The sequence below is a fragment of the Rhinolophus hipposideros genome (assembly GCF_964194185.1).
Source record: "Rhinolophus hipposideros genome assembly, chromosome: 25".
NCBI classification, from domain to species: Eukaryota; Metazoa; Chordata; class Mammalia; order Chiroptera; family Rhinolophidae; genus Rhinolophus; species Rhinolophus hipposideros.
Window position 1 is genome coordinate 8,805,742 of NC_138071.1, and position 16,678 is coordinate 8,822,419.

The window sequence follows — 16,678 nt, forward strand, 5'->3', positions numbered from 1 at the left end:
ATTAGCAGGAGCTTCGGCTTCTACGGTGTGTGAAGGCACATTCATTTAAACACTAATTCTTCTTTTAGAAGCATTTATCTGACAGCCGATTGTCCCTAACAGCCACTTCACAGAAAATGTGACTTGTAAAGACTAACCCTATCTTGATGGTTCAAGGCTTCTTGGAACAGCTAACATAATGCAAGGAGTAAAAGTACTCAGGTCAGTATAAACATTAGACCAACTTAACAGCTGCTGGTTGAATGGTTTCCTAAGATGTAAGTTTTTGAAAGCTATTTTTTTTCCTTCTGAAAACATGTCTCAAAGTTTCCACACAGAACAAAACATCAACTGAGATCTGCTTTGGAATATGCAGGAACGATTCATCCCTGACAGGCTGACAGTTACAAGTGGTCATCTAATAATGAAGAAAGGAAGCATAATTTTGGAGAATGTGAATTATTTTCTCTCTCTTTCTGTCTCTCTCTCTCTCTCTGTCTCTCTCTCTCTGTAGTGTGTGTGTGTTGACAAGTGGGCTAAAATGAACACACACGTGACATTTACTAGGCATGTATTTCACCCAGTGAAGTGAAATGCTAAGGGTCTGTCTCACTTAAAGCCTTACTGATTCCTGAATCAGTGCTCTGCAGAGGATAAATGCAACAGAAACATAGAGGGTAGCTTTCTGTTGCAGTAGTGCTGACATTTTTGCTTTTGGAACAATTTGAAGAGAAGCAAAGGGGGAGAAAATAGAGGGAAAAAGGTAGAAGAGAAAGAGTTTAGAAAAGCTGGTTGGTTGGTAGTTGAGGTGGTTGGGAAGTCCCGCCCAACCACAGATATAGGTACAAAAAAAGTGCCCCTCCACCAGCAGAAAGGGGCTCAGCTGATTGGGCAGTTAAGGAACTTATGCAAATGCAATCTGGCCTGGCTCTCTGCCACTCTCTTCTCACATCCTTATCTCCAAATTTGTGTCTGGGCAGTGGGGAGAAATACCAGACTGAGACTCCCGTTAGGGTAGAATAGGAAAGGGATACAGCAAATGGGCTTCAAGTTTCTCACTTCCTTCTTACATGGAAAGTGTTAGAGAACATGCAGGGATGTAGGCACCCAGACCTCCAAATGGTTTCATATTTTTTTTCTCTTTTTTTTAAGATTGGTGAAGGGGAACAGGACTTTATTGGGGAATATAGTGTTTACTTCCAGATCTTTTTCCAGGTCAAGTTGCTGTCCTTTCAATCTTAGTTGTGGAGGGCACAGCTCAGCTCTAGGTTCAGTTGCCATTGTTAGTTGCAGGCGGTGCAGCCACCATCCCTTGCAGGAGTCTAACCAGCAACCTTGTGGTTGAGAGCCCACACTCCAACCATATGAGCCATTTGGGAGCTCAGCGGCAGCTCAGCTCAAGGTGCCATGTTCAATCTTAGTTGCAGGGGGCAGAGCCCACCATCCCTTGTCGGATTCAAGGAGTTGAACCAGCATCCTTGTGGTTGAGAGCCCACTGGCCCATGTGGGAATCGAACCGGCAGCCTTCGGAGTTAGGAGCACGAACCTCCAACAGCCTGAGCTACCACGACAGCCCCCCATATTATTAAATACGCCTCATCCTCAATGTTTATCTCCATTTGCCATAAATTTCTTTTTTTTTTTAAACTTAAAAGTAATCAAATGTCATCAGAAGGCTATTGAAAATAGAATACGGAGCTTCTATATGTTAAACCTTTAGGTTGGACCAATTTGGGGAATTCTTAAAATCAAAAGATGAGCCACTAAAGAGGTCTCTTTTTATTGAAAGGCAGGGAAAGCCATGGGTGCTGGTAGCCATAAAATTCTCCTATAACAACAGACTGCTATTTTGATACCTGATCTAGTCAAAAGGAGAGGAGGGAAGAGAAGGAGAGGGGGAGAGGGGATGAGGGAGAGGAAGTGAAAAAGGAAGAAAAGTATACATCTTAAATGTACTACTTAAGGCAAAAACTCAAATAATACAAGGTTTTTAGGTTTGTATAATACAAGATTTTGCTAGTGTATTTATCTGATTAGCTCTGACGTACACTAATATTAAATCTGAAGACTAGTGGGAACTTCTAGAATCTGCTATAGCTGCACAGTTAGTACAGGTGGCATGGGAGCATTGTGGGTGGGAATGGGGAGATGACCACAAAATTCCTATTTTACGTATACATTCTACAAAGAGAACAATGCACATATGCTGCATATGGTCAACAGAAAGTTAGCTGGAAAAAGTTATTCATCAGAGGATCCAGACAAACCCAAATACACAAAAAGAGATGTCAAGAAGAACAGAATTTCTCTGCAGAGACATTTATGTTACCTAAGCTAAAATGGATAATTATTTAGATGAACAGAGCACATTTTTGATAACATTCTATAGTTTTTGTCTGTAACAATAAAAACCTGTAAAATTCTTAGATTGGGTCAATGATCCTACATTCCAGGGCTTTGGTAGAATCCAGGCCATTCCTAGACTAATTCTCCCCACATCTTCCCGCAAAAGCAAACTGTTGGTGCCTTGCTTCTCCAGCAGAAGACTCCGGACTTAGATTAAAACAGCCCTTGAGGACTCTTACTTCAGAGGCCAGGGAATTCAGAGATCAGGCACCGGCCTGCAACCCTGCTGTTCTACACGCAGGCAAGTATCATTTCACCTGACCGCATGAAAACACACAAGAAATGAGGACTGATCAAATACCAGTGTAATCCAGCATTCTTAAAAAGATTTTGGTTCTTCTCTTGGCATGAATTTTAAAGGTATTGGATTGTTAGTTCTGGAAATGGAAGTGTTTTACTGTAATTGAGAACAAATCCCACACAAGTAGCACCCCACCCCCACGTGCCCCAGTAGCGTGCTTTCATACCCAGTGGATGGGCCATGGGGCGCAGGCTCTGAGGGCAGAGGATAGCCTAACGCCCACGCGTTGGTCTACTTTTCTGCAGGGATGGGTAACAAGGATTTCTCAACCCTGGTGGTTTTGTGCTCTCCACATCTGTCCCCGAGGGACTGGCCTGAGATGGCTGACTCATATGCACCGCTGTCACCTGAGCCGATTATTCACTCACTAATGACTCCATTAACCACTGTTCTGGGCTGTGGACGAGCATGTTTGCATCATCACGTGCCACGTACGAACACAGAATCATAACTTAGGAGCACCGAGGGGCTGCCTTGTCGGTAAGGAGTCACAAGGCTTTATCCCTTGACAATGACAATATATTAGGTTGGTGCAAAAATTATTGCGGTTTAAAAGGTTAAAAAAAATGGCAGAAACCGCAATTACTTTTGCACCAACCTAATAGTGACTTACTAGAGATTTTGCAGAGGTAATCCCCTTATAATTCAGAAAAATAATCTATGCTAGGTTTCTCTATGTAGTAAGTACATATTTTTAAAAGGTTCCAAATTATGTGGTGAGCTAGTTTTTTCAAAAGCTTTATTTGTTGCTTATTATAGAATGGAGTCCACAGGCTCGCCTATGCATGCGATGTATTTACTAATTTGCAACAATTCCGAAACTTATTTCAAGCACATACAAAGAAGGAAAGCCAGTGTCATTATGTGGGTATATTTGGTGGAGATTAAAAGCAAAGTATAAAATCCTTCTTTCGCATTGAGATTCTTGTTTACCACTTTCCAGGGTTGCTAATGGGTTTTACACCTGCACATTTTGAACTCTATTAGTTGTGTGAAAGTTGTGGGAGACTAATTGTCTCTGGTGAGAAGGTGCAGGTGCAGACATAATGAACAGTAGCAGATTACTCTTCAAAACCATCCACCTATTAACGTACAGAATCATTTGACAATGCACCAATGTTTTGTCATTTGTGCTGTGTGCCCATTTTCTTTTTAAGTACTAGAGTGAGTTGTTTCTGACAGGGGTGGATTTTTAAAGCCATGACAACAAATCAATCTGTTCATTCAACAAATATTTACTAAGTGCCTATTGGTCAGGTACTCCAGAGTAGTTAAAATAAGAAAAAATGGATAAATTCATTATTAATGAGAAGAGGCAAGATGACTATAAACCCAATGGGAAATGGATGGGCTTATTGTAAAGAGACTTAAGACAATATTCTTGCAATCAAAGGTTTACATTTGGGTATTGAAAAACACGAGGAGGTAGAGAGGAGCCATCGATATTCAAACCAGCTGCCTCCTTATTCAGATAATTAGAGATGACAAATCATGTTGTAAGTGATCAGAGAATAATTACTGAACATTCCACAACGCTTACATTATTAGTTACTTAATCTGTAAGATTATATGCTATGGTATTTGAAATACTTCTTTTCCCCCTGAATTGCCCCCAAAATGAAACGTGTGTATATACAGAGGGTGCCAAAAAATGTATACACATTTTAAGGAAAAAAACTATTAAGATTGTAATACTCAATATATATCGATAACAAAAGATGAATACAAGTCATGCATATACATTTTTTTGAGCACCCCTGGTATACATAAATTATGGTCAAATAGCTAATGTCTATATCTGGATTAAATAAGTATGAAAATCACAAATAGTGTGCCTTCTCATCTTCTTTCACAGTTATCTAAATCCTTCTGCTTCAATAAGAATTGTTAGCCCAGTAGAGTTTTGTTGAGTTTGATTACAGGTGTTAACTGGAATACTTGTAAGATTTAACATGCAAAAAAATATATTTACATACAACACACAAAAAAATTTGACATATATACATATTTTAATATAATCAATTTAGTCTCTCTCTCCCTTTTTTTCTAGTAAATCTTGTGTGCATGAAGGTTTTCAAACCACTGTTGCTCTGAGGTTCTGAGTGGTACCTCGAGAAAACCTTGTGTGGGGGAGGGGAAAGGCTCCTGACACAGGCTTGCTTTTTTTCCCCTGACTCTGATGATGGTTACATCCCTGGCCACGAGTGGGAGGAAGGACTCACTGGTGGGCATGCACGTCGCTAAAATCCACAAGTGGGTTCTTTCGTATGAAGTGATCTGGAGAGTGGCCTTCCAGTCTTCGAATTTAAGGGTCACCCTGACATAAGGTATATGTCATCTAAAGTCCCAAACTCTACATTCGTCTAGTAGTAGTGAAAGTATATATTAGAGATACATGTATCTGGAAAATGTGAATAATCATTCTGTTTCTGAATTTGTTTAGAACTTAGTTTAAAGGAGGGTGAATTAATTAGGTTTTAAATAATTTTATCTTTGAAAATCTAATTTGTAGATTCTGCAGCTTAATAGAGAAGAAACATTCTTTGTGACATTATTTAAGATGTAAGCATTTATATATGCTGCACTGTGTCTTTTGGTAATTGCTGTGTTATAGTAAGCTGTTAGTGTGCAACTCACAGACAGAAACCAAAAATCTGAAAATTACATGAATTATATCATTTAAATTTGAAAAGATGAAAATAAAAAACATGCTTTTATGAAAATAATAATTCAAATGAGAATGTGGTTAAAAAAAAAAAAAGAGACTTACCCATTGACTACCAAACTGCAGACCATGTCATGACAAAAAAAAGGCGATGAAGGACAACATATGGGAAGAGTAAAGAAATCATGAAAAAGTAATTACAATGGGGGAAAAAAAGCAACAAAATGTCAACTTAAACAGATATCTAAGAAAAATAGATCCATTTTCACCCAATCACGACTCTCAACAAAAATAAATCACAGGGTAAAACAAGCTATTTATGAATATAGAACAAAACAAAATATAAATAAAATTGGAACAATGGGATATTTATTGAAAAGAATGAAGCCTAATTTTCAAGTATGTTTCACTTTGGTCTTTCCAAAATAGAAAGTTTTGTGTAAATAAAATATATCATATGCTATTTTCTGTGGCTTGTTTTTTTAGATAAAAACTCTGGATACTCTGGATTTGTGTAAACAAAGCAGGTAGCTTTTTTCATTTGCTTATGAAAAGTAAGCTTTATGTAAACACACAACAACTAAGCTGTTAAAAGGTATATCTGAAATTCAACGGCCACTTATAAAATTGTAGGCAATCCTCATATGAAAAAGAAGAAACTGACTGAAACAAAGGATAAAGGGCATTCCGTTGTTATAGTAAAGAAAAGACCAAACACTTATATTGGAGAACTTGGTCTTTTAATCTAATCTTGTGTGACTTCTGGAAACAGCATCCTTCTCTGCCAGGGCACCCCATGCTGCATTTCTCCACGTGACACTCAATCCACTTACCTCTTGGCCTCCATCCAGGGCACAGAGTTTGGTGCTTTGCTTTTTGGCATCGACTAACACGTTAAACATGGTACACACAGAAGCTGGGATGCGCAAGTCAGTGGTTTTGCTCGCCTTTTGTAGCTTGAGTTCAAATGCAGTTCTTGTTCTAGTCATTGAAACATGAATTCAGAGTAAGAAATTCTGACATATGTCCCACCTGTTGTGTAACAGTGAAATCAACACTACAAGATGTTAATTTAAAACATGCAAATAAGGGGTGTGGCCATGTTTGGGAGCTGGGGGTGGGATGCTTTCATATGAAAGATCAGACTGTGATATTCTATCTTAACCATAGCTTTTGCCATCACTCAGACAATATATCTACCCAAATGAAGCTATTTGCTATATTGAGTGTGTCACTCCTTTAAATGCAAAAACCTTATCATTTCACTCAAATGCCTGAATTAGTAACAAAAGAGAAAAATCACTGGTTTCTCCACATTAAAGCAGAACAAATCCTCCAGGTGAGGCCAAATCAAAAAAATCAAAAAAAGGTACAAGTCTGAAAAACTCTAAAACCTCATAATTAATGTACAACAGAGAATGTGTAATTCTTTTACATCACTTAGGTTCTCTTTCAAATACCTGAAGTTGCAGTTAGGCTTTTAAAAGCAACTGTGTAACAGGCAGTTTGAGATTGGTCTTGGTTAAGTATCCAAATACGCACAGATTTGAGATATCAGAATAACAGACGATGAATATTTTTTAAAACATTAAATAACCTAATTCGTGGCCTTGTCTTGGGAGGCTATTAAACATTATTCTAAAAACCGGATTTTTCTTGCTTTAGAGAATTTAGGATTATTCTGCTGCTCCAATCAGTGTTTGTTATTCCACTATGCTGTCCCCGCCATTGTTCTTGTACATATTATGAACACGGGCAATGAAGAAACAATGCTTGGCTACTCTGGATGCAATGCTGATTTTGTAAGAACTAGTAAAACAATGAAAGCACCTTTGGAAGAATCCTCATAACTTATTTCTGGTTAAGTTTTGAAGAATGGGTATGGATATTTGGAATTCATCTGGTAGGGACAGAGCATACCAGAAAACACAATTGGGGGCACTGATCGTCATTTGAGTTTGCCACGCCATTTCACAGCACAGAGACAGAATGCATGAAGTATTTAACAGACCTTTTCCAGATGTCTCAGGAAGCATTGCCTTGGGAATTTAAAAGATCATATTCCCAGAAAGAAAACAATCATCACAACAGAAATGATTACTATGGCGTGGGTACCACTGATGAGGGCAATGGTTAGAGGACTTGAAAAAAAACTATCAGGACCATCTTGTTAATTACTTGGGTCCCCAGAATTTAGGTCAGAGAACTTAATGACCATTTTGGAATAGTGGTACCTATTGAAATCTTTCCTGTGACAACTACGTAACAGTTACTTGGTGAAAAGTGGTGTTTTGGGGGCTGGAATATTAAGCAGCAACTTGAAAACACATGACTACCTTTTGACACAGGCCTCTATCATATCACTGGCCATTAGTTTGAGTCTTTGCTCTAAGTGGTGGGCAAATTCTTGCTCGGGCCAGTGTAGATCAAGGACAAACATTTGCAGGGCATCGAGTTTCCAAAAAAGGTCTTCTGATGTTGCTGAGCCATTGCTAGAACAAAAAGGAAAAAATGAGAACATTATGAACTTCCACTGTTAGCTCCGGGGATCACTAACGCATTGGTTTTTCTTTCCTCTTTGTACCCATTGCCATCAGTGAAAAAATACCCCACAAAATCTCTAATGATCACTATTTCCTCTGTTCAACCTGCTAATTCTTCCTTTTCACTTCCCAGTGAAAAAGGCAAGGCAAGGAGAACAAAATAGAAATAAGTACAATAGTAAGGTTTCCTAAAAAGGCATAAAATGGATGCGGATACTTGAGTAAGGAAAGAAATCAAATTGTGTACATCAGAACACACATTTTAAATGTTCTTTACTAATCTCTCAGATAAAATATATAAATACTTCTTTCTAGAAATTCAGAAAAGTATGTTTTATGCATGAAGATCCATGTAATAGCGACTCTTAGCTTTCCTCTTCTGCTCAAGGATATGGGTCTGTCATCACGACGAATGGCGTCTGTCTGTCTACAGGCACGTACATACAAGACCCTTAACTTTCTCAATTACAGGTGAAGGTGAAACAGGTACTGGAAATGAAATAACAGGTTGGGTAGGGAAGCAAACCTTACTTCTATTTTGAAATGCTTTGTGGCTTTTCTAGCTCATAATTAAATTTAACAGTACAAGGTATGGTTTAACCCAGAAATGCTGTTCAGGCCACTCTGAAGTTGGAGCAAAATCATGTATATTTCAGGCCCTTACATCTATCTAATTATGGAGACCAGATCTACTGTACATTTGCTACTATAGCAAAATCACTCTGTATTTTCACACCATGTATGAAGGTAATTTTTACCAGAGTACATATAATATTTAGGGTAAGGATAATACTATTACTTTCTATTATGCAAGTAGATAGCCTACTAGGGAAACAGATGTTTTGAAAGTAAAATATTCCTACATTAAAACATATTGAAATTTAGTTGTAAAAGAGAATGAAAGAAAAAAAGAAAGCTGCTGTGGGATTCATCTCTCCTCAGCTTTGCAATATCTGTTTAACACATATTCATCTAAAATTTATATTTTCAGTTTGTAAAAGAAAATTAAAAAAATAAAATAAACTCTTTCATCACAAAGGCATGGTGGAAAACTTTTATAAAAAATAAAATTATTTGGAATAGCCACATTATTTAGATAAATACATCTTACTTCGGTAGCATAAAAACATCACCTCTTACTCTGGCTAATTAAAAATTCTGGTCTGTTCCCCATCCCCTTGCCTCAGCATTTTAGCTCCATCACCAATCTGCTTTGCTTTCCTCCTCCTGTTCTGCCAGTATTTCCTCCTTATCTCCTTGTCTAGCCAAGATGTCCTCAGAGTTAAATTCTCAAGGGACCAACCACAGCACAGCACAAAACACTACCCATGGCACGTCATTCACTCAGTCTCTCCTCACCTTAATATTTAGTCCTCCCAAAGTACCATTAGACAAAAGAACCAGACAACACCATGCTGACCTTGCTGTGAGAAGTGTTTGAAAAACCCCTATATTTACTTCTCCTTTTTGTCATATATATATAATGAAAACAAGAAAGAAAAATGAACAAGCAAAATCTCCCTTTATATCCATAGTGTACAATTTGGTAGATGAGAAGACCTATGTTTTAAGAGTAACTGAAAATAATTGGCAAAGAAGCAAATCTACTTCTTATAATTTTTTACTTAGGAGAAATATAAGTAGCTATTTGAAACATGTATGCATTCTTTAACAGCATAACAGAACAGCAAAAGCAAAAGCCATAATCAAAACAAAATCCCAAATAGTAAAGGTAGACTTTTATTAAAAATGGACTTTCTCATAACATATAACAATTAAATCTTTATACAGAATATGGACATATGTTTCTCCTGTTCTTCAATGCTATGGTCAGAGTCTGAACAATAAATGCGCTTAATTGGAAATGTAATTAAGATAACAACTATTTGTTATAATTAGATAGATGGATGAAAAAAGGTAAATCAGTTTTCTCTCGAGCTGGTCTATATAACCTGCGATTTTTTTTGAAACTTTTTCATTTTAAAATTAGTGCCTTAGTCTAATCAGTGACTTATTCCTAGAAGTATTATTAATTGATTAAAGAACTCAAACATGAATAATGGACTCAGCTAATTTCCTAAAAATTCCAGCATTATCTTACCGGCATTCACTTTTAGTGCTAAAAACCCAGAATTAAGGTTTTATATACAGGGAGAGATACGGAGAACATCCTCTTAAGGTGATTTATACATTAGTAGATAGGTGTATATCTTCAAACCCATGCATGGTTACTTTGCTATTACTAACCTTCACTTAATCAGTAGTTGTACTTTCAATTCACAATATATGTGAAATGGAAATGTTTTTTGCTATTTAATGCTTTCTAGCAGAAGTTCAAAACACTACTTGCAATGACATCATAACATTATGAGTAATTCTGACATCCTGACAAAGAGTCTAATGTTGATTATCTTGGCAGGTAAAGATAATGGTAACTAACTTGGAAAACATATTTTTTATTTGCCCAGAATGATGAAAGTCCAGCCACTCAATTTACAAAGCCAAAATCTGTCATCGTTCCTGTCCTGAGATGCAGGTCACTTTATAAAAGGACTCCCAAGAATGAAATCCAGAGTTCACACATATCTCAAAGCTAATAAAATAGTGATGATGAAAAATCCCTAAATTTTCCAAGGTAATGCCCACAACAGGGTTCTTGATAAAAGCAAAATTGTCAAACAGATGAGAAATAAAGATAAATAGGAGTTAAATTATTAACCAGTATAAAGAAGTACAAAAAAAAAATCATAAACTTAGAAAGGTTCCGTATGTTTCCTAGATAATTCCTGAGCACACAGCGACACCATTTTATACAATGTAAAGACCCAAAGCGTTTGCCTATAACAATAAGATTGACATAGATACTTTCGTCCTAATAATTATTATGAGTACAGTGATGATGTTTAACTTGCAGAAATATTGCCAAAATATTTTGCAAGTTCTTGTTCTCTTCCTTGGTCTTTTCTTTTGTCTTTTCCCGATTGTATGCACCCTAGACTGGGAACAGATTTGACAAGTGGTAGTAGGATAGGTAGAAACGATGCTGAACGAGTTCTTAGCCAGTATATTCTCTGGAAGCAGAATAAATTAACAATAGGATGAGGGCTTTGGAGTCAAGCAAACCTGGGTTCAAATCTTACCTCTGCCACTTACTCTGAGATATTGGGCAAATTTTGTTTCATAACTGCTTCATGACTAAATTTCCTTAACTGTAAAATGGGGATAATGATGTTTACATCAAAGCATTGTTAAATGCAATAAAGAATTTGGCTCTGAACCTAGAACATAATAAACTCTCAATAAATGACAGCTATTTAACTACTTTTAATTATTATTCTTTCTAGCTGATTTCATATATCTTGGGACAAGTCTGGACTATCATTGGGTTCATTTGACTGCTGTGGGTTCATTTGACTGCTATTGTTTGGAAATGGTACAGTTTAAAATAATGATGATAATTGATGATAGTAATAATTATTATAGTAATAACAATCATAATATAGAGTAGTAGTAGTTATCATTTATTGAGAACCTAGGATGTGCCAGGCACTTTTCATAGTTGTTTTTTTTTTTATCCTCACAAAAATGTCTTTAAATTAGGCATCATAACCATATGACAGCTGAGCAAAATGAGTCTAAGAAAGATTTAACAATGAATAAAGTAGGATCTAAATTCGGGACTGATCAACTTGAAAGCCTGTGTCTTTTTCCCTTTAATGAGTCTTAGTTACTGAATCTGCAGTAGGTAGGCTCATCACAACATGAAGTTAATAAATATGGTTTTTAATGACATAAATATTATTTAAAATATCAGTGTATCAACTGATATATGAAAGGACAAAAGAAGATCTTGCTGGTGCTGGTGCTGGTGCTCTGCAACCAGCAAAATTGTTTCTTTAAAAGTCAGACTAAGGTAAAAACAGAAAAAGATTATATTCTTGAAACTGTTCTTACAATGGTTTTCTACACATGCAAAAGAAGTCATGAGGGCAGTAACAAAGCTGGAGCCAGCCAAAGATCCCTGACGTACTATTCACCACACTGACTGTCTGAATTTGGAGAACTCTGGTTATATCACTTAGGCCAGAGTCTACAACATGGGTCACAAAATGACCCTTGCCCCATAGATTACATATGAACCACATCAAACCAGTGAGTGTTTTTTTTTAAGCTATATCCTTTATCGCCCATGTGCCAAGCTTAGCTTAATAGCTTAAAAAACTCAAACAAATAAACCCAAAACAGTATTCCTCAACCAACAATGATAAATGCCATGCAATCTAAACAAATCGGCACAGAACACAGCCCAGGCCATGCACTAGCTAACACACCACCAGGAAATAAGTGAGGAATACACACGTGGACTCATATAAAGGAGCCATCCACGAAGGAGTAGAAATGCTAGGAATCTGTGGAAGATTAAGAGGCAGACTTGGAACTTTTGGAAGAGCTACATTGGGAAGACTGTTGGCGATATTCCTGTAAAGAAACAAACAACGTGGGAAGGGACCACCGTAAGCAATACCTACAGATGGCCATGTGCAAAGTTAGCAGGTCTGGACAGAAGAGGCAGATGCTCTATGGGAAATGGGCAAGATACCTACTTGACAGGCTGCCATGTCTCTTGCTCAAAACCTCTGTGAATTGACTGGGCGATGGAGGACTCCATGAGATCGACGTAGCGGACAACCAAGGGCACAAAGATTTCTTGCAAGTGTTTGTGAAATTTTCCATTACATAAAAGTGCTGAAATAGTCAAGCAGAAAGAGTGTTTGTCAGAGGGATAGTATTAGTCATTTGGAAAATATGGGCGAAAAAAACTTTTCCTAAAAGAGTCTGACAGAGAAGACCTGATCAAATGCAGATGATAATGAATCTTGCGCCTATTGAATACCATATCACGAAAACAGATCAAGAAGTATAATTGACCTTCTTCTATACATGGCTCTCAAAACACAAATAGACTGTATTTCTATAAAACGTTCCTGGATGGTGGTATGTTTTTACTTTCTAAGAGGTTTAATGCATGAGGCACATAAGGACTTGCTAGAGATTCAAGGGAGCTGCTGGACTCCTGGAAGTCCTGACACATGTGAACACAGCAATTAAATACAGAATCCCTGTGCTCTGCTGTGCATCATAGGAGAGCTAAACCTATTCAACTCTAAGAGCTAAGCTTGTTTACTTCTAAGAGAAAAACTTGTTAAATTCACCAAGAGGGCGATGGTGGCCTTGGGAATGTCTATTCTAATTCATGAACTTGCTAGTTATTTGTGGATATTCTTTTAGTTGTGATTTTCCAAACATACTTTTAAAATCAGTCAGAACATCACATGCATTTTTCAGCTGTCCGTTTGTTTTTAATGAATTGTGGTATGGAACATACTACCTAAAGCAGTTGTAGACTTTAGAATTTGGGCTATTGGGACAGGGCTGCTAAGCAAGGTGCACCTAACTCCATCAGAAGATGGATACTTTCTATCCACAGGACGTGCTTTCATTAGAACATAGGTCAATGCGGTAGATTCAATGTTTGTGTCCCCCACAAATTCTTGAAATCCCAACTCCCAATGTGATGGTATTAGGAGACGTGGCCTTTGGAGGGTAATTAGGTCTAAAGGGCAGAACCCTCAAGAATGGGATTAATATCCTCATAAAGGAGATCCCAGAAAGACCCCTTTACCCTTTCACTATGTGAGGACATAGCAAGAAGATGGCTGTCTATAAAGCAGGCTCTTACCTGACACCGAATCTACCTACAACATGATCTTGGACTACCCAGCCTCCAGGACAATGAGAAATCAATTTCTGTTGGTTATAAGCCACCTAGACTGTGGTATTTTGTTATAGCAACCCAAACGGACAAAGATAGTCAGGATGTGACTATGTCGCACCATGGAAAAATAGAAAATCTGTAGGAAAGTGCTAAGTAATATTCAATAAAGAATTTGTCATTTTTGGATGATGGTACATATTTTTCAAGTGAACAAAGCTTAAACCCAGCTGTGAGCTTTAGGACTAGACAGCCAGTGTGGCATGAGTCAAATTAGGGAGGGGTGAATAGTCCAAGGTGATATCTAGATGGTAGGACATGTTGAGAAGTATGGGTTTTATTGGGTACAATGGGAAGCATTATTACTTTCATTATTATATAAGTAGAGGAATGACATAATATAATCTCTCTGGCTACTGTGTAAAAAATGGAAGAGGTGGCTAAGGGTGAGAGAAGAGAAGGTAGCTAGTGTGCAGTTCTTTACTGCAATAGACCAGGTAAAGGATGATGATGATGATGGTGATGATGATGATAGTGGTGATGATGATGATGGTGGTGGTGGTGATGATGGTAGCGGTGATGATGGCGGTGGTGGTGATGATGGTGATGGTGGTGGTGGTGATGATGGTGGTGATGATGACGGTGGTGATGATGATGGTGATGATGGCAGTGGTGATGATGATGGTGATGATGATGATGGAAGTGGTGATGGTGATGACGGTGGTGATGATGATGATGACAATGAAAGTGCTGGCTTGGAGTGCAGTGGTGGAAGACGGGGAAAAGTCAGTAATCCCATTCACTTTTATGGATTGGAATAGCTGTATATGCTTATAATTACTAAATCTAATTACTAGCAACTCTAATAGTATTATCTTATAAGTAAGATAGCTAAATATGCCAATTTCCCACATAATCATCTTCAGGGCAAAAATACCCTGAAAGGCTGAACAGTGTTTTCAAATTTGGGCAAAGTATGTGATACTTACTATGGTGGAATGAATATGAAAATTATCACTGGATATTACTTTAATTAAATGATTCTGAAATTTGCCAGAGGCCAGAAAATTGTGGACATATGAAAATGGCATAGGAAGTAATTCTAAATACTGAAGGAAACACAACACTGGTTTCTTCTATCGCTAGTTGATATGGGTTAGTACTTTATGTAGTTAAATAATCTTTTCTGCTTTACCTATATGCTAAAAATTTCCCTACTAAAGTGGGATGACAATCATACTTAAAGATAAATGTCTTATTTAGGAGACTAATGTTATCTCAACGTTGTTTTCATTAGCACACTGAAAAGAAGCTTTATTTATTTCTGGAGATTCAATCACAGAGCTAGAAGGTACTACAGATCATGTCAAAAATGTCTGTCACCTAAGTAAGGATGCTGGACACAAAGGCTGAAATATTCTTATTCAAATCACCTAAATCACTGTGGTAAGTAAATTAAAAAATACAATAATAAATCTGACTTTATTAGATCTCTTCTTAACAACTCTCCATCTCTTCTTCCTCGTCTTCCTCATCATCACTAGCATTTTTAGAGTATCAAGCATGGTGCTAAGTGCTTGATATGCATTCTCTCATGGAATCATCACAGAAACTCTACGAGAGAAGCACTATAATTTTTTTCAATCTTATCAATAAGGAAACTGAGGCACAGAGAATTTAAGACACTTGCTCAAGTCATTTAGTCATTTGACAGAACAAGAATTTTATAGCACAGCGTCCTCTCAATTTCCACCGTATAATACCATCATCACTCAATTTACGTTACCGTCAACTATTATCTGTATGTTGATCCATTCATATATCTGTCCAACCTAGCATCACCGTGTCAGCACCTTTTACGATCTAGAAGTGTAGTACAGTATATTGTTTTAGGTAAAAAAGAAATCTTGCAAATGACCAACACATTACACTGTATCTTAAATGAATTATGTTTTCAGAACTAGAATTCTGAAGAACTGTTACAATACGAAAAAGTCAAGAGGTTGAGCAAAACTATTATATTCAATGAATTGAAAAATGAATTACCACTATGAAAATATTCAATGTACTTAACAATACACATTGAAAGCAGGACAGTTTTACATTGCTATGCAGTTAGACTGTATACGTAAGCCTTGATTTATATGACCTACTAATAAAAAATGCAAAGAACGTTAGGCTGTACATCTTGATAGGTACTGTTAAGCACTGTCATTATTTTTAACTATTCTAAGACCAACACATATGAATATGTAACAAATTATTACCTTTACAAATAAGCACCAACTTCATCAGTTCAAATGCTACTTTATTATATATTTAGAAATTAGGTATGTTAGCTATTAGTCCTACTTTGTTAAAAAGAAGAAGAACATAAGGAATAATCACACTCAGTGTTGTTATTAAATCTTATAATGATTCTAAGACTAAGTAGCGGTTGATGCAAGTGTATTTTCAGTGAGCTCTCTCTTTGTTTTACATGCTTGATAAAAAAGAGAATTCATTATCCTGTTAAATAAGTCTGCGTCTCCTGTGTTATCATGGGAGTGAAAATAGAGATTATCCATGTGATCACTATGCCAGCAATCTGGAATTTGTACCATAGGCCTTTCCTTCACTTCCTACATCCAATTATAATCAAGACCTGTGTATTTTACGTCCTTACTATCTTTCTAACACTTACTTCCCCTAACTCTTCATCACCAATGCTGCTGCACTAGTTTCAGCATTCTCATCTTTTGCTTTGACTAATGCAATACCCTCCTAACTGGTCTTTAGGATCCCATTTCCCTTTGTCAATTCATGTTCTTAAAATCTCAAGCAGAAGGGTTTGATAAAATATAAAACTAATAATGTCCCTTCTAAAGATTCTAATCCGTTAACGGGCCATCATGACAAATGCCACAAGCCTTAGCATGGTACGAAAGCCATCCCCAATCTGTCGTAAAATTACCTCTCTCCCATTTCTGTTGCCTGACTCCCATTTCCTGTGGTCCAGCCATAATGGTTTT

The 16,678-nt window shown here is 37.1% G+C and overlaps 1 protein-coding gene across 8 annotated transcripts in view; it reads right to left on the bottom strand.

Moving 5' to 3' along the window:
• The window catches only part of CADPS2 (calcium dependent secretion activator 2), a 491,293-nt gene that overhangs the window by 58,739 nt on the left and 415,876 nt on the right, over positions 1 to 16,678 (bottom strand). For 4 of the 8 annotated variants that reach the window (XM_081038675.1, XM_081038673.1, XM_081038674.1 and 1 more), the window contains 3 exons: positions 12,499 to 12,640; positions 7,688 to 7,843; positions 6,185 to 6,332 (listed from right to left, as the gene is read on the bottom strand). In XM_081038675.1, coding sequence (XP_080894801.1) covers positions 6,185 to 6,332; positions 7,688 to 7,843; positions 12,499 to 12,640 — 446 coding nt within the window. Of the gene's footprint in view, positions 1 to 6,171; positions 6,333 to 7,687; positions 7,844 to 12,253; positions 12,374 to 12,498; positions 12,641 to 16,678 lie in introns of all 8 variants that reach the window. The other 4 variants (XR_013992603.1, XM_081038671.1, XM_081038670.1 and 1 more) reach the window with 2 other exon arrangements.